This window comes from Taeniopygia guttata, chromosome 4, assembly GCF_048771995.1.
Source record: "Taeniopygia guttata chromosome 4, bTaeGut7.mat, whole genome shotgun sequence".
NCBI lineage: Eukaryota > Metazoa > Chordata > Aves > Passeriformes > Estrildidae > Taeniopygia > Taeniopygia guttata.
The window spans coordinates 25,637,145-25,659,889 of NC_133028.1; the positions used below are offsets into that span (position 1 = coordinate 25,637,145).

General features: G+C 41.6%; 1 protein-coding gene across 2 annotated transcripts in view; it reads right to left on the reverse strand.

Annotated features, from left to right (window-relative positions):
* Nucleotides 1-21,462, reverse strand: part of TEC (tec protein tyrosine kinase) — a 43,810-nt gene extending 22,348 nt beyond the window's left edge. The window contains exons 1-2 of one of the 2 annotated variants that reach the window (XM_012573516.5): nt 21,119-21,462; nt 5,722-5,903 (exon numbers count right to left, since the gene is read on the reverse strand). In XM_012573516.5, the coding sequence (XP_012428970.4) occupies nt 5,722-5,859 (138 nt within the window). In that variant the 5' untranslated portion in view covers nt 5,860-5,903; nt 21,119-21,462. The remainder of the gene's footprint in view (nt 1-5,721; nt 5,904-21,118) is intronic. The other variant, XM_030271022.4, reaches the window with a different exon arrangement.
* Between the last annotated feature and the right edge of the window lie 1,283 nt (nt 21,463-22,745).

The following is a 22,745-nucleotide window of genomic DNA, read 5'->3' on the forward strand; positions in this document are numbered from 1 at the left end:
TGCAGCAGCAAGCCTGCTCCAGCTGAGGCCATCCAGCTGCCCAGTTCAGAGACACCTTCTAATCGTGCACTAAGAAAGGATTCACAGCACCCAAACTCATTGGCACACAAGGAGAAAGACAATAAACCACGAGTATGTGGTGGCCAATCCTCATGGAATAGCTTGGATGCTATTTTTGTGTGGTTTGGCCTGTTGGCTAACTCAAGAGGAATAAATGATGCTGCTCTTTGCAGCCATCCTGCAAAGGAGTGTGGGGGGCACTTGAACTGGGCAACACCAGCCATCAGGCACGCTGGTAAAATGAGTCCTCCTTTCCATTGTCCAGCTGATATTTACTGAAGTGCCTAAAATTTCAGTGGACTCCTAGATAAACACTTAAGGTTTGATTTTCCAAACTGACACGAGTGAAAGTGTGAATTCACTGATCCTTTGAAAATACACTCCAGGGAATTTTAAGTTCAAGACATGAACTCACTTATGACAGAAAATGGCTAAACATACCTAGGGCTACACATATGTGGTGTTATTTCCACAAATGTCTCCTTGGAATTCAAGCCTATACTCCATTCAATAGAAAATTAGCAATTTGGAAAAAGTCATACTAAAACTTCAGCTAAATTTTTGCTGGTCAAAATTACAGAAAGCCATTCCAAATGAGATTTTTTTTTTTAATCACTGCATGAAATATTTGATTTTCAAACAAGTCAGTTAATTTCAAAATTGCTTAAATTTGCTTATAAATTTGATACTGACTAGTATGTTTTGATTTCTTGGAAGAAAATAGTTCAGGAAAATGACCAGAAGCGCACCTGAAGTATTAGGCAGAGTTTTCAAACCACACAAAACTGAAAAGATATTTCCTAATAAAATATTTCTTGCCCGTGTTTCCTCATTTGAAACAAATGCTGCCTTTGCTGTACAACCATATTATCCAGCGAAGTCGCACTACAACCCATTACTCCAGCTGACACCAGTAAGAATAGTGCAGCAGGGCTCAAGAACAAGGGCCAGTTTGTGAAGAAATACCTACCACCTCCCACTTTCAAACTAGTTACTGCCGTCTATATAAATGTGCTTAAAGCTGGCTTGGTACGTCTACAATGCATGTTTGAGAATACTGTACATATCTTAAGTCTTTCTGACTGTAGTATAACCAGCAAGATGTACTTTATAGTACATCTCCATACTCAGACTAGGAAGATATTTTACTTCTTCCCTACTTTTATACACATGACCAGCCACAGCATTCTGTGCTTGGTGACCAATGTAGGTATATCTTACTACAGTGAATTTTCGTCTTCATTGTAAATGGACCACATCACATTCAGATTGCAATAGTCACTTTTGCAACATTAGGAGAAAATACAGAAAATACTCTTTCCAACAATGAAAGCCAAGAAACCATTAAGAGCTTCAAGAAACAACATTAGCTCAGCTTTTTTATTTGCTTATAATCATTGTTAGTCCAATATTGCACAATAGTGCAGTGATGCCATTTCCCCAACAGCTACACTTACTAATTCTCAGAATTTATGACCAAGAAAAAAAAAGACAAAACCAGAACACATCCCAGCTTAAACAGAATTTTCCTATTTTCTGACATTAAAAATGTATCTCCATGATACTTAAGGCACATCGGTTCCTGATGTATTTTTATTTTCAAGCTTCTTAATGTCCATCTTTTTAACAAACCTAAAGGGGATACTTTTTCCACATTTTTTATCCAACAGCATAATGCCCAGAAGCTAATCAGTAAAAGCCAAGGTCCTACTGGCTTCCTATGCAAAGTAAGTTTCCCGTGATATTAATTGCAATTGTAGAGCTTTGCACAGGTGCCCCAAAGCAGGATTCTCCTTCCTCAGGCTTCTGTGTTTCGAAACCAGTCTTGAAATGCAGCCTCATCACTGATTCCTTTCCAACAATTCCATAGCTATGCTCCATCAATAGCTCACACACCTGCTCCATGACTTACAGCAGAGCAATATCTTTAAGTGAAAAAACTGTGTTTCTCCTTCTCATGGCAGCAGTGCAGTTCCAGCTTCACTGTGGGCATGCACTGGCATTGTAACATGACAGGGGGCCTGATCTGCTTGAAAGCACATACAAAAAGATTTAAACCAGTAATGAGCAAGCTAAAACAAAATTTTAGCCTGTTGCTAGTAGTCATGTTTAGGAGATAATAATTTATTGCTCCAAGTAAGGTATATGGAACTTTTTCAGTACATAGGACAGGAAAAAACAGAAAAGTGTGGCGTCTATAATGTGCCATTTCTGGTCAAAGAGCAAGTGATGCTCCACTTCTGGCTGCACAGAACAATTAAATCTCTCAGCAGCATTTACATAAACACTCTTTGCTATGGTTGACTGCTTTTTGTTGTCATAAATGTTCCACTCCTGTCACCAGACATATAAAATGTTTAATTCTGTCACTTTATTAATAATCCAAACCTGCCCACACTTTGAGTATTGACTAATCTGGTTAACGAGACTTACTTTAGTCTTGTTTTAAAAAAAGAAGTGGCATGATTATGTATGTGCCCACAAACCCTGAGTTTTTCTTGAACTCTCTCTACTGAACTTCTATAAAAGTTAAAATGGAAGAAAAAAGGAAAATACTTCAGATTGGCCAACAATCAAATTGGGAATTACGCACTTGCCTAGAGGAGCAGAACTCAACCACCCTTGGCAGACTGCTACCACTGCAGTTATGAGTTTAAAATGAGGGTGCGAGATCCTCTTGGCTTGGGATTTCCATGCTTATCTTACCAATCTGGACTTTGAATATTGCCAAGCCTAAAATTAAGTCAGTCTGTACCTATCCTTTCATCTGTCATATCTTTAAATTCAACCAGCATGCACAGTAGCCACATTTATTTCAGCTATAAATACACAGTTATTCAGAGGGGGCAAAATTATCTTGATGGTTAATAACTTTTTTCTCTTCATATAAATTACCTCAGCCAGAATATGCAGTTTACTGTAAATACATATTTATAGCCACCTCAATTGGTTTTAAAAAACCCAAACAATAACCAAACAAATAATTAAACCCACAAACATCTTTGCCATTTAAGTGGTCCAGAGGCATTAAGGAATAATTGTGCCACAGAGATCTTAGTCTTACAGTTGTGTTTTTTTAAAGAGACAAAAATATTCATCTGCCCCTTTAAGATCAGAGCTCACTATTTTCAGACAACACTGTTAACAAAATAAAATGCTGATTCATGTTTAAAAGAATCTAAAATGAGAGGAACAGTGAAAATGAAAATGATTTGAGACTGGAAAGTAATGCATTATGGCTGAGCTAGTCTAACAACCTGCTGATGTTAACAGTTGGAGCATCCTGTTCTCCTCCACCACCTGGCACGGCCTCTGGCACTTGTTAGATCCTGCACCCAGCTCATGCAGCGTGCTAACCCAGCAGAATACTAATCCAGCAGAAATAAAACCAGATCAAATATCTTTCTGCTGACCTAATTGCGGCCTTCCAGCAGCCAAAGGGAGATGACAGGCAAGAGAGGAACTGTTTCCAAGGGCATGTAGTGACAGGACAATGGGGAATAGCTTCCAACTAAGCACAGGTTTCAGGAAGAGTAGACTTCAGGAAATAATTCTTTACTGTGAGGGTGGTGAGGCACTGGAACAGGTTGTCCACAAAGGAGGTGGATGCCCCATCCCTAGAAGTGCTCTAGGCCAGGCTGGATGGAGCTGTGAGAAATCTGGGCTAGTAGAAAGTATCTCTGCCCAGGGTCAGAGGGGTTTGAACTAGATGAACTTCAAGGTCCCTCCTGACCCAGGCCATTCTATGATTCCATGATCAGCAATTTTTTACAGATTCCAAGATGGGCCAGAATGAATTCAAGCAAGTAGGGGAGTCTAGGAAGGCTAGGACAGGAATAAAATGGCCTTTTTCAGCAGCAAACTGATGGCATAGCATAGGCATAATGTATATTTTCAGCCCAACTGGCTGTATCTGAGACAGAAAATTTTTTAAAAGTTACTGCATCCTCCACTGAGGGTACTATGGGCTGACCTGTTCAATCTCACTGCAAATACAATTGATCATTTAAACATCCTCTCAGAGAGATCCTCAAGTCAGTCTCCTGGAAAAGCATTTTAGCCAGAGGACATTAACCCGCAGGGCAAAGGAAAAGCTGGAAGGGGAAGACTGGAAGAGGGTAAGCTGGAAATGGTAACTTCTTAAAGGGTGACAATCAGACCTGCAAAACCTGTTTGTCACATTTCTATTTGATCTGAATGTAAGACATGGGATAAGCATGCAAGATGTATTTCAGAGGCCTTCTTAGCCCCCACCTCTTTATTCTCTGAGAGGAGGCCAGAGCCACTGAAATAAGAGTAACTGATACACTCTGCCAGCATAAAATGGGACATAAAATGCCTGACAGGAGCGTGCAAAGACAGAGCCAGGCTACTGCCAGCAGTGTCCAGTGACAGAGGCAGACGCAGTGGGCACAAACTGAAAGACAAGAGGTTCCATCTGAACATCGGAAACTATGATGGTCTTTTTTTACTATGAGGGTGACTCACAGTAAAAGTTAGCCAAGCAAGGCTGTGAAGACTCCATCGATGGAGATACTCAACAGCCAACTGGACAAAGATATTAAAAAAAGCCAGCTGGCTCTGGGCAACCAGCTCTGTGTGGCCCTGCTTGAGTAGGGGGCTTGGATTAGACAGCCTCCAGAGGCCCTCTCCAACCTCAGTCTGCGATCTTGTTATTAATCCCTGACTGTGTCCAAGCTATTTTCAGAGAACAAAGTGCTGTGAGCATCCTGTAGCACGGTAAGTCAGCTCAGTTCCAGTGCAACCATAAGGTCTGGCAGAGAAACACGCTTAGCAAGCCTTAGCTCTCCTCTACCCTCTTCTTTTATCAGAGCTAAGACAGCCAACACAAGACGTTGCAGGGTTCCCTCCATTAAGCTTTATTTGTTAAATGGCTTCCCAAGGTATACAACATGTTTCACAAGCTACTGCAGTCATTTTAATCCTCCCCAGCATTGTGACAAACATGGAAAGTAGCCTCACTTAAGTGGAAAATCTCACCCCAGCACTGAGGATATGACAGGGCACTCTGAGGGCAGGTGACCTTGATGAAACTGAGTCTGGAGATTTTTTGAAAAAATCCTGGTCTGAGGATTTGCATAGCTTGCACTAATGACTTCCTGAGTAACTGAATTTACACTGAAAGCGGTAATTGGGATGGTCAAAGATAAAATGCTTCCAGCTTCATTTCAATCACAGGGTTGCATGATCCACTCTAAAGGATCTTGTCTCTACTGAACTTGGTTTGCAATGCACTACTCCTATGCAGTTAATTGCCAGATGTGAATGCAATGGCCTTCACGGTACACACAGCTACAAGAAACTGCAATTGCAACTTTTTCTACCTTTTCCCCAGTTCATCATAGCTGTGATCTTTCATCTCTCTGGAGAGAGAAAGAAATCAGCTTTGATGACCACCTCTGTTTTATGTCATTCCTGCCATCCTGGCTATGCATTACTTCTCTGATTGAGAAGCAATTCACATTGACTACCAGGTAAGTTATCTCCACCTCTGTTAACTTGCATTATAAATAAGAGCTCATATTCATGGCCACTAATGACCATTTCCCCCATCAGCTCTTGATAGTATGGCATACAGTAGGAAAAAAAGCCACTATGGTACAAAAGCAAAAAGGAACAAAGGCAATCTGTGTCTCCTACCTCCGCTCGACCTTCGTAGTATGTCAGCATAGACTTTGTAAGTACAAAAAGCCTCTCTTTGTAGTTTAAGGGAGAAGTCCTCTTCTTCTGCTGTGATCTTTTAATCAAAATCTCTTGTAGGATAGTAGTCGTATTCATTTCAGCCACTTGTCAGCTCTCTTCTAGCCATTGAACATCAGTTCCTGTAAAGATGAGGAATAAAACATTACCAGATCTTTGGAGGATCACAGAATTTGAGACTTCTGTAACAAAAAGAGCTTTTACTTATAAATGAAACTGCCTGAATATACAGAAGACTGGAGCTCACATGGAAGTTTACAAAAGTTAATTATTAGACTAAAAAGTTCAGGCTTTGCTCAGCCGAGGGTTGCACTGGCACATTCCCAGGAAGCCAAAAGCTGTATGTGACTGGGATGAAATCAGGTACACTGCAGCCTATGTCACAGAGAATATGGGTGAGAAGTCTGAAATGTGCTTCAGGCAAGCAGCAGTGTACAACTGCTCTTCACCACAAACCTGTATAGAAGTTTCTAACTTGTACAGAAGTTTTGATTGCTAAGGTTTGTGCATATATAAATGTCATTTGCAAAAGAGTTCTATATACAAAATTGAAGATCATAGGATCATAGAATATCCTGCATGGAAGAGACCTACAAGGATCATGGAAGTCAAACTCCTGCCCCAGAACAGGACCCAAGCATTCCAAATGCTCCTTCAACTGTCAGGCTTGGTGCTGTGATCACTTCTCTGGGGAGCCTATTCCATTGCCAAACCATCTTCTAAGTGAAGAAACTTTTTCTAATATCCAACCTAAACTTCTCCTGATGCAACTCCAGGCCATTCCCTTGGGTCCTGTCACTGGTCACCACAGGGAAGAGATCAGCGTCTGTCCCTTCTCCTCCCCTCTCAAAGAAGCTGCAACTGCAATGAAGTCTCCCCTCAGTCTCCTCCAGACTGAACAGACCAAGTGTCCTCAGACATTCTTCATATGGATTCCCCTCTAAACCCTTCACCATCCTTGCTGCCCTCCTTTGGATGCTCCTGAATAGTTTAATGTCTTTCTTACATTGTGGCACCCAAAACTGCACACAGAACTCGAGGTGAGGCTGCCCCAGAGCAGAGCAGAGCAGAGCAGGACAATCCCCTCCCTTGCCCAGCTGGTGATGCTGTGCCTGATGCACCCCAGGACAGAATTGGCCCTCCTGGCTGCCAGGGCACTGCTGATTCATAGTCAGCTTGCCATCAACCATGACTCCCAGGTCTCTTTCCACAGTGCTGCTTTCCAGCCTCTCATTCTCTGGTCTATACACACAACCAACTGTCCCATGCCAGGTGCAGAATCCAGACTGTGCCCTTGTTAAACTTCAAATGGTTGGTGATTGCCCATCTCTGTAATTTGTCAAGGGCTCTCTGCAGGGCCTCTTTCTGCCCTTGAGGCAGTCAACAGCTCCTCCCAATTGAGTATTTTTGGAAAACTCACTTAATATTCTTTTGATTCTTCATTCAACTCATTTGTAAGGATGTTGAAGAAAGCTGGGCCTAAAATGAAGAGAACTGGAGAATTCCACTGGAGAACTCCCTGGAGAATTCCACTAGTGACCAGCCATCAGCCTGATGTAATCCCATTTACTACAACCCTTTGTACCTAAGATGGATCAGTAAAAGTAATTTTGAAAATTTACCCCAATTGTATCGAAGAAAATTTTCAGACACAAATGGCTGTTTAGAAGACGTCAGTTTGAGCACAAAGAATTTAACCTTATTTTTCAGAAACTGCTAAGCATATGCCTTCCAACTTCTGTTTAGAAACACTTCATGCTGACTATCAAAATCAAGTGACTGAATTCAGACAGTTTTGGTCACTCAGTACTGTTAAGCTGCTTTAAGGTCTACATCATGACTGATACCTGTAGGACAATCTTAGGAGTACATAAAAACCAATGCACCCACAGCTACTTTGTTTGCAGATCTGGCTCCAGGGTCGTGCCGTAGGCAATCTCTGTTCTTTGCAATGATGCCAGCTTAAACACAGCTGCCTCCTCCCTCATCAGCTCACCACTGTCCTGTCATGCCACCATGCCGTGTGCGGGTGTTCCTCCTGCCAGGCTGGGAAGCAGGTTAGGGAAGGGACCTAACCAGACATTTCATCATGCAGCACAGGCAGCTGCCTGCACAGACACATTAAATGGAGTGACACAGAGGCAGGAATGAAAGGTGTGGGAGAGGTTGTGGAGATGCTGTTCCAGAAATCTTTTCCCCACTCCCTTTTGCTTTGCTCACTTTCTGCCAGCCTTGCCCATGGCACCACTTGGGCCCTCCCTGCCCAAAGATGTGCTCCAAAGCCAAGAGAAGTTGCAGGCACAGGCCTGGAGAGCAACTCAGACTAGAGCAGCATGGTTGGAGCTGAAGCCATGGCTTGAAGAAGGAACAGCAGCATCTGCTGAAGCACCAGAGACTGTGAACAATCTCTCAACTGTTTGGAGGGGGTGGGGGCATTAGCCAAGCCAAAGCCCTAGGATAAAACAAAAAAAAAAATTCATTCTTCACAGGGCTTACTTTATGCACCTATTTGCTACTTAGAGTGTTTCAAAATCCACTGGGGAAATGGCATGCACATTTTTCTCTGCAGGCAACATAACTTCAGCATGGACAGAAAGTACATTTCACAGAATTGTGGCAGAGAATTTTGAAAAACCACCAACCTCCTCACAACATTGCCTTACATTACTTAATTTTTAATAAAATCAAATGTAAACAAACTCACTGCAGTGTGTCTCATTTTGTGAGCAATTAATGGCTGTCACAATATATAAAATGGCACCTTTTGCCTTCCAGTATAGTGTTGATACTACTTTTCACTCCCTGGTTTGACCAGCTGAGCTCTCATAGCCCATACTGCTGGTATCTCAACAGCTGGAAGTAGTTGTTAACAGCTTTAAAATATCTCTTTCTTTCCTAGGAATACCTCTTCATATGTTAAAAAAAAATACACAGTGGTTTAAATAAATAAGAGGGGGCTAGGATGCTTAAGTAAAAGATGATGATTGGACTGGAAACGGTGATTACTATGAATAATCTCTTTTTGTTATTTCTCTTCTTCTGAAATACACACACGTACATTTTGTTGGTAATCTGTCATATTGCATTCTGGGACGAAGGTAGATCTTTTTTAATCAGTAATTGTCTTGGATATGTAATTTAACTACTAAAGCTGACCAATTCTGATTTATTGCACTTCTAAAAATAAATTGGCAATCTTAAAGGTAATTGCAGACGGAAGAATACTACTATAAACTGAAAATACAAACATTTTCCAAAAAATTAAAAGTCAGTATTAACTTTCAGACCAGCTTAATGCACACAAAACTTTAAGAGTTCCCATCACAGGCTCTCCCACTCAAAACAATTCTACTGTTCTCAGTAGTGAAAATTGTACTGCTAGTACTTAAGAAAAACATAATTATTATCCATCTTATCTCTAGATCCCTAGAGTGCTTCATTAGAGAGCACAAGAAGGATTCAAAGTTAACTATGATTTGAAGTCTCAATACTGATAATACAAATATATTTCATTTCTCTACCAGGTTACATTAACATGACACAAGAATCAAAAAAATCCTTTTGACAAAATCAAGGTTAAAAAATAAAAACATCAGTAAACGTCTGCACCTGGTTGCTACACTGAATTATCTCTGTTATGAAGATTTCAGCAGATTAGAACCAGTTTCCCAGGTCACAAGATCAGCCTTTGAATCTGCATTTGGTCACAGAAACCTGCCTTATTTGGGGTTATTTCCAAGTCAATGGCTCTAAATGCTTTTCTGCTTGGCTCAGGATAACTGAACCCTCACCAATTATTCTGAAAGTTCTTTTTCAGAATAGCAATACTCCATTAAGAAGCCCCTGTAACAGCCACACTTACCTCTTAACAAACCTATATATCACTACTTTTCTTCGTTATAGTATTAGGCATTTTTTGCACATTTTCCCTGTCCCCACTTCCCCTCAAACACTCCTTTGTTCCCAGACCATCCCTCAGAACATGAAGCTGTTTGCATGACACATTGTTATCTTGTTATAAACAACTGTGGGAGTTTCAGGCTGACACCCAATATAAACTTTTCACAATATGACTGGTGCCAAGGAATTGCCCTGTTCCCTGCCAACTGTAGTTACACAATAACAAAGACAATCTAATTTGCAGAGATGCTGAAGACTCAGAATTCCAGAATTCTGCAGAAACCAGAAAGAGTTACAGATTCTCAGCTTTCCTCAGGGCAGGAAAACATCCTCAACTTTAAGTATCAAAATATCTGCATTAGCTTGTGCTTCCCATCTTCCCATTATGCAAGTATTAATCTGTACAGCCATTAAGTCACCGTATACCTTCCTCAAAACAAATGAAAACAACTTTTCAGATAAGCCTTCTAAGTCAATATTGGTCCAAATGCACAAGGTACATTTTCACTTTAGACAGAGCTTCTTATGCATGCCACCTTCTCCAGTTTTCACTGGGGAAAACTGAGCCACTAAGTGATGTGGTAAGCTCAGGTGTTGCAACACTACTCACCTCACATATCTTCTGGTTCCCACTCCCACCTCCCAGATTGTGTCTGTTTATTGAAACAATTAGGCACTGTAAGCACCTTTAACATTCAAAAAGTTGTAAAAAATGTATTAAATTCACAGTGCAAGTTCTAGAGAGCAGAAAAGAGAAAATGCACCCAGTCTGATCATGGCATCTCTCAGCCAAATGTAACAAGCAATTGTCACTTTTTAAGGCACAAATCTTTGCATCACACATAGTTATGGAGGGGCTCACCAGAAAAAAATATGTTCTGAAAAACATACTTATCACATTGATACAAAAGGAACACTAGGAGGAAATATTTGTAGCTCAAAAGAAAAATGAAAGCAAGGCGGAACTGTTTTCTGAGTTTCAACATCTCCTTAGTGAGGACAAAATTTCCCTAGGAATTTGTGTCCTTCAGTGCAAAGTCTTAATGAAATCTGATGGACAATCAAGACAGACAATCCCTCTAACTAAGAAGCGTCCTCAGCTTTCTCACTTAGATTTCCTGCATCGTGCATCTGCTCTTTTTCAGATTTGGGACATATCAATCCAAACCCGTGTCAACTCCAGATCTGGATACTTAATATTCAAAATATACTTCCTAGGGCAGGAGATTAAAAAATATATATAGAATAGTCACCACTTCAGTTTTTGAAAGTATCAATCAAAATGTCAATTTTGGTACATTGTAATCCCTCCTTAAATCTGTAAATTTCAGAATATTTTTCCTCCTTCATTTTAATTAGTTCAGATCAGTTTGCTGATCAAGCTCATATTGTATCTTTGCAAATGTCTGCAGTGGAGCAAGTGAACAGGCAGCACAGTGCTCCTCTGGGTAGAGAGCAGAAACAGTGCAGAAGGAACAAGGAAAGGAGAACTCCTTACCCTATTTTTCCTGCTGGAGCTTCTGTTGTGTTACCATGAAACCATGAACTGAGTTACATGTGAACAGTTATTTACATACGTATCCAGCACAGGCTTATTTGAATAATTACTACTCAATGCAAGCAAGGGTTGCAAAATATACTCTTGTATTGCCTTTTTGCCCCACATCTATGGTTGCAAATTCAAACTCCAAAAAATAAAATAAAACTGTTATTAATCCCTGTTCAAAAGGTAAATTTCACAGAAATGCAAATACAAAAAAAATATACTATAGTAAAAATCTGTCATAATTTTAAAATTCAAGTTCAGGGAAAAATACTGTAATAATATACAAAATGTATCATATCCAGAAAAAGGAAAAGTAAAAAATATTTAGAAATATTTAGATTTATTTTTTCTCTCTTTTTCTTTTTTAACAGCAGATTACCAGAAACCACTTCGATCATCTGCAAATTTGGATTTTTTTTAAACTGTGAGAAATGTAATTTGAGGGAACTACTTTCTAAGGGATTTCAAAATTATAGCCAAAGGTTTGCAAAAGCTTTGTTTTTCTTTGAAAATCAGCCAGGCAATAAATGACTAATTTTGTCTACACAATCAAACCCTGTGAAAATAAAATTAATATTTGCCTATATGAAATTTAGGTTTAAAAGTAAACAGGCAAAGGAGTAACTCTGTGACAACTCTGACTGGAGATTCTGAGACCATGTGATGTTGCAAAATATCCTTTTTTCAGCTGAAAGGTACTCACGTACACATACAGAAGGAGCATCTTATCACAATCAGAACCAGTTTTCCAAAATTTCTTGGAAACAGGCTCACTGCATTTTACAAAATACATCATTTGTTTCCTTTTGGCCTTCTAACTTAGGGAGTTGGGGTAAGCAAAGAAAACAATGATGACAAGTGATGGTCCCTCTTAGGGTCATTTGGCATTGAGGTGGTTTATCACACCAAACTGGAGCATCAGCTCATCAACCACTGCAAAAGGGAAGTGCATCCCAGGGAATGCACAGAACAGCTCAGGAAAAATGGTAACAGCAAAAAAAAGGTTTTCTTTCCCCCCTACAACAATGATTTAGTTGAATGGCATGTACACATTTCCAAATAATTTATAAACTCAGCTGTTGCTCCTTATTGGGATTGCCTGCAAGCCATACACTCCAGTTACTAAGTTATCATTTCACAGCTTTAGAAGGCACCTTCTTCACAACTAAATTATTCAGGAAATTTATGAAACAAAAATTACATTATTACCATCCATGATGAAGGCAATATGTTGACATTGGCATTTTTTACTTGAAATTATTCAGTACTAAGTTTAAGTTAGCAACACTATGAGATACCACACAAAAGATGGACTAATCAATTTTCACTATCCTCAGCAACTTCTAATATTTTTATTCATTCCTCTAGAGCTGAGTACTTGGGGTTTTCTTATATTTCCCACACAAAAACTTCGCAATATTTATAAACTTGCATTGACTATTTTGTCTTCAATTTATTCAGACCTAAAAGCTCTATCATTTGTAATGTTCTCTGCTGCAAGACAATAAAGCTGAAAATTAGTTTGGGACATGGGAAAACAAGGCACAAAAAAAGGCCTTTGAAACTTCAGAATTTGATATTAACCCTTAAAAGGGAGACAGCAGATTTTCCCAGGTACAGACTTTGTAGCTTAGGTTTCTTTTCATTCTAAATACCATGCCTAAAGCAAAGTGAAAATGGCAAACAATTTTCTGTTGTCATCCAGCAGGTTTTTCCCTCTATGGTGCCATTGCCAGGACTTCAGGATGCTGCAAGAAGTTTGACTGTAGCTGGCAAGATGAGGCAGAGCATAAAGAGATTTGCATAATTCACTTGTGCAGCATAAAGGTCTGGTGAAGAATATTGGCTTGGTTTACCTGCACAAATGTAACTGACCCTCACCTGACAGATAAAAGGTATATATAAAATAAAGATAAAAGTAAGTAAGATATAAAAGATAAAGTAGGAACAGAAAGGGAAGGACAGGGTCTGAACTGGGAAGTTACGTGGTGTACAGGTCCCTTTCTCATGTTTATGTACCTTTGAAAAGAAACAGTCCACTTTATTCTGGCAAGTGTTTCCAAAATACAGTTAGAGAGGGACGTGGAAGAGCTAACTCCAAACTGGCATGGCAGTGGTTTGGAGGAGCAGAAGCTCCTAAAGAGCAGAGTCTCTATGTTTCACTTCTACATAGACCAAGGCTACTCCACCACTACCCCACTGGTTGGACATTTAGTAAAACAGAGTGCTGCCTCAGCCTTTTTCCAAAAAATCCCCTGCCAGTAAGGGAAGAGAAATTGTAACACCCACTTACTAAAGAAACAGGCAAAGATGAGAGTGGCAAACAAAATGGGTGATGTTTGTGCAAAAGATTTTCCTACTTCTCCAGGAAGTTTAAGATTTAGAGGGCTGCAAAAATAAATGCTCTATTAAATCAGAGGTTGAACCTAACTCTGTTAAGGAATCCTAAAGCCCACTATCAAGTAGGACAATTGCTTTTGTACACAAAAGTGCAAGTATGAGAAAAACAAATCAAATCTATAGGAAAGAAAAACATAAAAAGAAAAGAGGCCAACAGTGCCTGAGGGTATCCTTCTTTTCAAATACCATAAAGGATTCAACTTAATTAACCTTCTTCACAATTTGAACTTGTCTTCTCAAATGTTATACAATATCAGATAAGCATGTGATATTTAGACCAAAAATAAGCTCGATTTATTTCAGTATCCAAGACACTCTTTTGACATGGTCTAACTAACATACTGAAATACGTACGAATTAGGACTGTCATTATGCACGGGGAATGACTAACACTTCCTCAGTTATTTCTCTTTCCAAACACTCCAAGATCTTTTTTCCCCTAAAAAACTGCTTGTTCTCCACCTACTAAAGAACTACTTGTTCTCCACGTTCTAGACTCTGTAAAAGCTACACGGTAAGAAATACTTCAACAGACATGAGAACTTCTACTGAAGACAAAGCTGAGGAGCTGACTCAGATGATGAACTACTGGCCCCATCTCACATGTCAGCTAATGGATGTATTTACCTTCAAATTCTTTCTTTTGAGGTAGTATTATAAAGTCACTCGATAGATGTTGCTTTTTCACACCTACTGAGCAACTGACTAGTCCTAACAGACAAGGCCCGGTAGGTGTGAAAAAGCAACATTAATCCATATCTAAACAATATATCTAAAGTTACAGGTCAGAACTGCCTTCTGTGCAGGAAAAACACAAGGCAGTAAGGAGGGAACAGAAAATATCCAAGTTGCATTTGTCACGTTTTCCCATGTTGCTTTCACTAGGACACATCCCCTCTGCTACAAAACAAGCACAAGAAATCAAACACAAAGTGAACAACCATTTACACTTCAGCTGAGATGTACTGCCCTTCCCATGCAGTGGGATTGGCAAGGTCAGCATGCTTATCTTGTGATTCCAGACTCTCTTATGTTGGATAGGTGTGCTTATTTTGGCTGGGGTAGAGTTAACTTTCTTCACAGTGGCTAATTTGGGGCTGTGTTTTGAAACTGTTGATCACAGTGTTGATAATATAGAGATGGCTTTGTAATTGCTGGGCAGTGCTTGCACAAAGCCAGGAGCTTTTCTGCTTTTTGTTCTGCCACACTGGCAAGGAGACTGGGGATGCATGGGAAATTGGGAGAAGACACAGCTGGGACAGGTGACCCAAACTGAACAAAGGGATGTTCCAGACCATATGACATCACCTCAGTATATAAAGTGGGGAGAAGAATGAGGAAGTGGAGACATTTGGAGTTACGGCATTTGTCTTCCCAAGAAACTGCTTTGCATGCTGTAGACAGACCTGCTTTCCTGGGGATGGCTGAACACCTGTCTATCCACAGGAAGTAGTGAAAGAAATCCTTGCTTTTACTTGCATTTCAGCCACTTGCTAATAAAGTCTCCCCATACAAGACTGAAAAGCTAGGCTGTAACCTTGAAGAATTTCTTCTTCACATACAGTGCATCCTAAGCAATGAGGAATACCAAAGGACTTCAGCTTCATTCATCTCAATATATAAGTTATTAATTCAGGGGAAAAGTTTCTCACTGAAGCTGAAAATAAACATAACTGACACATGGCTATGGTCTCGTGTTTTCCCTTTCTTCTGGTTAATGCAAGGTAGTGAGCATCTCAACTAAAGCAGCTTCTTATCTCTGCTCTCCTTGATGTCACATCTCAGATGTGCTGAGGTGTTTCAACTGTTGCAAGTTAAACAGGGAATGGGAGCACTTGTCAGGTCACAAGACATTTAAGGTCTTAAGGAACAGCATTCAGCTCAAACTGTCTGAGACATCATGCAATGCAGTCCTTAATGCTTCACAGTATCTTACTCCACTCTGCTATCTGTGGTGAGACACAAAGATATTGGAGATTCAATCAAACATCATCAGAACTTGGGCTACTGCAATCCAGTCCCATTGAGGACAAAATTACAAGAAGTAAAGCTAAGGAACTGCACAGGTAAGATAAGACAGTCCTTTATGGTTAGGTCTCAGCTTTTCATAGGGAGTGCCTGCATCACACTGACTTTCACTGTTAGTTTCGGGTTAAGAGATTCAGGAAAGTAACTAAACCAAACTGAGGGTATTTTGCTGCTTGTCCATGACTTTTACTTTTTCCTCAGAAAGCTGTAATCCCTTTCATGGTTGGAGAGAGTGCCTTGGTGGGAAGAGAAAGCTGCTGTGGTGGCAAAGAGTCTGTCTGCACAGAATGATGGCCCTCCTCCCACTGCTCTCATACTGCACAGCCTTTCACTGTGTCATTCTCTCAAACTCCCTGCTGATAAAACAGACCCTCACAGTTCATCTGACACACTGGAGCTGTAAATACGTCTCCTTCCAACAACTGAGCCTGCTTTATTCAAGGACCACTGAGAATGACTGATTACCAGCCTGCAGCTCTGAGGAGGAGATGGTCCTCGTGGCTGACCACGACAAAGCAAACGGAAACATGCCAGCCATGGTCTGAATGGAACAGCAAAATCACATGTGGCTACATAACTAAACATGTAAGAGATTACGTGTAAGGAAGCTGAATTCAAGTCACAATAGCAGTTTTGAACCAGCCACTCTTAATACTGGAGTGTTAGATCTCTTTATGTTAAAAAATTATTATTTTAAACATCTTTTCTGGATACAGATTAGGTAGAAATTTTAATTTCAAACTGTCCCAAAGTATAAGTAAGATTATCAGTTTAGAGGATCTCCTGTGAGACAGAAAAAGGCCCATTCAGCTCAACTCACTTTGCACATCCCTTGAACTGGGTCACACAGTTCAAAGCAGGAGAGTCCCCACCCTTCTCCTCCTCCTGCCATGGCACTGGAGACCACTGATGTGGTCTGCAAATTCAGCTAGGAAGAGATGCTCAGAATAAGGGTGGGGAGGCAGGGAAAACACACACAAGACATGCCAAGACATGGGGCTTGCCCTGTGATATAGGACATCCTGTAATTCACAGGACAAGTAGCAACCTTGAATATATTAATATACGTATTAAAATTATCTCACCTACCCAGTAAGCTAGCACAGTGAATCTGACAAGATTTGTTCACAGGGCTGCCTAGGACAAATTTACAATGTTCAGCTAAAATGAAAGGGCAGGTATCACCTGGGTCTGATGGTGAGTTATGTGGCTATCCTGTGGAGGGAAAAAAAAAAAAAACCAAAAAACCAGAAACAACTAAGACAGCCTTTTTTTTGTGTTATAAACTTAAATGGTCAGTTTATCCCAGTCTAGTGTATAGAGCACACTCTGGAAGTGCCCCTGGAAAGGCAGGTTCCCAGTGTCCTGCTCAGACCCTCTTTCAGAAGGAAGAATCCTGCTTCCTTTACTACCCCAAAGCCGTGTTTTTCTGCCCTACACTCAATAGAAAACAAGGCCTAGATCTTACAAGTTAATCAGATCACAGCTTGTAATAGGCACAAGGCTGAAAAAAAAACCCTCCTCACAGGAAACTCAGTTGTGACCTACTTGAGCCTACATGAAGTTTTACCCTATGTGCGGCAAAGTGGTACCCATTCACATATCTGCTGATAAGAGAAATGGAAATGAGAAAAAAGCAGGAGTGCTAAGAAAGCCTTTGCTCAGGTCCCACATGCCTCAGCACGCTATTTTTTTTCCCCCTGCATTTGTTTAATGTTGCATAGGATTTTTACCTTAAGAGCTGAAAGAGAGTAGCCCAATTGGTAGCCTGGTGCTTTGCTTCAGCAGAGGAGCTATGACCACAAACATGGTCAAACACTTCTCCTTCCCCTCACCAAAACCTGAGTCCCACAGCTGGCCTCAGCAGATGGAAAACAGCTCTTGTACATCAGCTGTCGGCCAGGCTCAGACTCTCCCAGAGCAACTCCTCTCTCTGCAGCAGGCTCCTGAAAACCCTGTCTCCTGCCCACCACACAAAGGCAGGACCACCCCACACTAAGCATGAGCTTTACTGAACTGCCCAGAATACAAGACAGTCATGCAACCAAAAAGTGTCTTTTCAGCAATGTCATTTCCTCCTAAATGTTTGGGTATTGTCCAAACCAAAGACAACTTCTAGGTGATGTCATTCTTCCTAAGAAAGGTAAATTCTGCCCGTGATGGACAGACCTACTCTCAGGAGACTTCTGTAATTCTTCCCAAGATTTCACGGCCACATCTGAACACAGCAGCCACTTCAAAGTACTTGTAAGCAATGGCTCTCTCTCATCCCACCTCCATGCCCAGGAAATGCAAAACCTGCTTCCCTCCACACAAAGCACCTTCTAAAATGAGACTATTGGCACACCTGTACGTAGTTGCCTATCTACTTTTCAAGGTTTATCTCACATGTTGTTTTCCCTGACTCTGAATCACAGCCTGTGCGGCTGAGCCAGGGCAGGGGATGACTGAGAACTGCCAGTGCCCTAAAGGCCACGGGGCAGTGCTCAGTTCCTCTTCTGCCACACCAGACAAAGACCAGACATGTCCACCCAAATGCTCGTTTCCCTCACTTGCACACTGCTTTCCTTCCTATTGCCTTTTCCTTTAGAAAATACACTTTCGAAAACAGATCAGAAGCAGGAGAGCAGAATTCTCCTCTGCCTGAGGGCTGGCAGAGCAAACTGGTGATTTGCTGCTAGAAGAAAACCACTCCATTAACAAAAATACATTTCTTGAGACCTAACTGACCGTTTGGTAAAACACTGGTGCAATTTCATGGGTTTCTGGAGAGTTGTGTCCTATTATATCAGTTAAACCTCTAATGCCTAGTGCTAGCAAGAAGTCCTGGCCAGGAGAATAAGGGTAAATTGGGCTGATCTCTGTGCAGTAAGGAGCAGGATGCAGCCAGTGCAGTGAGAGTCTATCCCTTACATTTTGCACAATGGAGAAAGCTATGGGTATTAGCATATTTAATGAATTTCATCACTCTAATTTCCATGGTGCAGCAACTGACTGACCATTGCCAAGACTTTCCAGACAAGGTATCAGTAATTCTGTGCAAATGGATGCATCTAGATAATAAAAATATATGTAGCACAAATACAAAAATATATATGTTCTTGACAAGGACATATGTCATTAGAAATATTAAAGGTCCACTACCTCACGCTTTCTTCATCATGCCAACCTGTACTCCACTCTGAGTACTGTTTTCCATATTTTTCAGGTTTTATAGTTCCTTATGCTATAGGAGAACTTCTCCTCCTTATGCAGGAGAATCAATTTAGACAGCTACAACTGATTCTTTGCCATGCACAAATCTTCCTTTTTCAAAGAACTGCTCCAAGTTCAGCTGCGAAAATGTAATAGGTTACTGAAAAAAAAGTCAAACTAAGCAAAAGTAGAAAAACATCCTAGCCATCAATGGTTAACAAAGGCTAAAGACTGTTTTCCATGACCTTTGCATTGACAGCAGGCAGCACAGACTTCTATTGTCTAAGAAACAGAAAATGTTTTGCATATTTGAGGTATAAATATTTGTATGAAACTTACACTATTCTGCACCTTACCTTGGGCATCCAGTTTATAAGCTAACACAACACAAAGGTAATCAAATCTACAAGTTGCACCTATATTTGATGGGGGGAAGACTTTTCTTGATGCTTCCAAGTAATTCTATTAAATTAACCACTTCCCAGTTATTTTAACTTCATTACAGGTTATCACATATCATGGTGTTTCTGAATACAATGTTGTTTCAGGGCAAGATGAAAAAATATGAAGCTAATACTATTTTATCAGCTCTATTATTTTTCTCTCTTTTTATCTACTGTAGACAGCCCAGTGGATACACTAAAATGCCAAATTCACAATGCCTACAATTAAGCATTAAAATGTGATTTAACTTAGGACATAATTCAAACTGCCACACAGTAAATGGTTTTAAAATAGTTCAAAGACTTTAAAAACTCTGTTTTATCATTAAAAAAAAAAAAAGGCGGTACTCCTATAAATTTTGAAGGGCCAATAAAAGCAGGTCTGGCAGTTGATAACCAGAGTTCCTTCAAGACAGAGGTGTAACTGCCAGTATAGTTTTGATTTGCACACCTATGAGATTATCTTATCAAAACAAAAAGCATGCCAAACATAATCACACTGCTCTGCTTTCAGTGGTTTCAGCAGGCAAGCTCACATAGAAATCAAATATTTGGTTCAAAACAATCATAATATTCATTTAGAAATTTAAAGGAATATATAAGCAACTCTTTCAATAAGAACTAAGTGCAGAGACAAATGTGATCATTTCAGGATAAAATGTATTTCACAACAAATAAGACATAAAACAAACCCCAGAGAAACATGAAGCATACCAGAGGAGAGTGATAGCAAGTGGGCCCTTTCCTGCTGCGGTCCCCTTACAAACCATAACCACCAAATGGCTGTGAGTAACCCCTGTCCAGGAGCTACCTCCCCACCTACCAGAGCAGTACCCAGCAAGCAAGACCAGGACACCTAAAGGGCCTCCTCTACACAGGTGGAATGATCTGAGCAGCACAGCTGGTGTGCCAGAAGGAAAAAAAAGCATGTGGTTTCTGATAGCCCAAAATACTCTAAACATTTATGTAACAGCAGTAAGTAATAACCCATCTTCCAGTCTCTGAAGAGTTCTGAGAAACTGAACAAAACATCATCTTCTGTCAAAGGTGAGACAGAATATCAGAAACACATACTCTAAAATGAAAATAAATGCTCCAGAAACAAGTACTCACAAGACACATTTTGCCTGCATTTCTACCACAGTCAGTTTTTCCACCTATAAAAGCTACATGTATTTGACTCATCAAACAACCCTAAGTATTTCAGATTAGTAACTGTCATTTAAAGCAGGGAGCTCATGGCCATGCCTGTACTAAAAGTTCCGTTTACAGCTCAAATAATTACCCGTTCCAACTTTTAAGGGCGCAGAAAGGAAGCCTGTGGAAAAGCACCATGCGAGTCTCGTCACCTACTGAACAAGCAGCAGGTGTGCTGTATCCCAGCACAAAGCTATGTAAGAGCATGCGCTGCCAAGAAAGGGTAACCCGACGTGGGACAGAAAGCAGGAGGAATTATTAGGATAACTGAACTCAACAGAAGGCAATACTTCCCTTGAGACGAGGCAAAACAGTCTTAGCAAAGCACAGTGGTTACGTGGAAGTAAGACTCAGAGAAGAAAGTCACATAAACAAAGAAATACTCATCAGTGTTGGCTTTCAAACGGATTTGGCAGCCTGGGCCACAACTCCTTTATATTACACAGTTAGAGCAATTTTAAGCAAAGGTTTTGTCACTGCTCCGCTTACGGCTGCTATGACACCTGCGCGGCGCGGCAGCAGCGCTCGGCTCCGGCGGGGCAGCTCCGTGCTGGGCAGCCCCGGCCGGCGGCGCGCTGCGCGGAGCCGCCCGCTCCCTCCGCGGGCCGGCACCCCCGGCTCGCCTTACCTGCCTTACCTGGGAGTCCGGCCGCCGTCGCGGAAGGAGTCCTGGCGCCGGCGGCGTGGAGGGAGGCGGAAGGAGGGAAGGAGGAAGGGAGAGAGGCACCGCGGGAGAGGCACCGCACTGCCTCGCTCCGGCCCGGGAAGGCACCACCTCCTCCTTCTCCCGCCGAGCTTGGCTCCCCGCGGAGGAAGCAGCGGGGGCAAGCGCTGCGCTGCGCGGGGCGGCCGCGCTTGTCTGGGCGCCCTCCGCGCTTGGGGCGGATGCGGCACTGCGAAAGCTGAACTGAGCTGTCTCACACCCACTAGATCCGTCGGGAGCTGCCTGGAATCCTGTTCGAGAAGTACAAGAAAAAGGCAAATTACATAACTCGGAGCAGGTTGCAAACGCTGCCTCAAAATCTAGGTTCTTGGCCCCAGCTGGCTGTAAACTGTGTGACAGCTGTGCTTTGACTACAGCATTTCTCTTAGCAAACCACGTCAGAATGAGTGCCCTCAGGGCTCCGGGCTGGGCCGTGCTGTGGCGGTGGGCACAGCATTCCCCCATCCCGAGTGGGCTGTGCACCCTGAGGCTGCTCCTTTTCAATGCCCATCGCAGATCTGCTCATGTCCCAGTGACCCCAGGGTTACAGTGCTTCCTTCATAATTAACCATGCTCAACAGTCACCCCAAACCTACAGCCAGAATAACTGAAGTGGCTTTTTGCACCCCTCAGGTGTCTGTGTTGAACTTCAGAGTTCAGGGTCTGTACTGAAATGGCACGTAGGCTCTTTTCTTTACCTTCTTTCCTTCTCTTAGCCCAGTCTGACCGACAGAAACTGTCACTGCAAAACCAGATTGAAAGAAAAAGATTGTGTAAAGTTCAGTGGAAATACATCTCTCACATACATTTCAGCCAGCCTAGAGGAAAGCAAGCAAGGTCTATGGTTTTTGCAAAAGAATCGTTTTGTTGTGATTAGTGTGTAATAGCTGTACTAACACAGATGTCTTTCAGTTCAGCTCAGAGGAAATGACTTTCAGAGCCTTTGTTTTCACTTGAGGGATTTCCTCCAACTTACTTTGGCACCGTGGCCATGTCTCCCATGCCTGTTACACTACTGCTGAGACCTGGGAATCACAGGGCTGAATGCTGTGTGTGTGGGGCCTCTGTTTTAAATACATGGGGAGTCTCCTTGCAGCCACTTTATGATGACTAGTACCACCAGCCCATGTACCACTCCCCCTTCCCTCCATATCCACGCATTTGTGGTAGCACACACTCAGGCATCCATTCAGACATCTTTACCCACTGCCACTGATGTGGTCACACCCCCTCTGCTGCTGTGGCATAGGGAAAGGGCAATAAAACTGAACAGTTGCTTAAAGGAGGAACTTGAAATAGCTTTGCCCCATATGGTGCTCTTTTTGAGCTCTAGAAAGAAGTGGCATCTAGCAGAGAAATAGATTATGTGTTATGCTACACTATGACTTAACCAGCAGCAGGTACATTACTCCTGAGGCTTCACTCCAGAGCTGTAGCAGAAGCAAAGGGACAGCAAGGCACATCTCTGTGGTTCAAAGCATGTGGCCATTGCCATGCTGAAGTTATTCTTCTTACAACTACTGATCAGAGATTAACTGCTTTGATATTGATC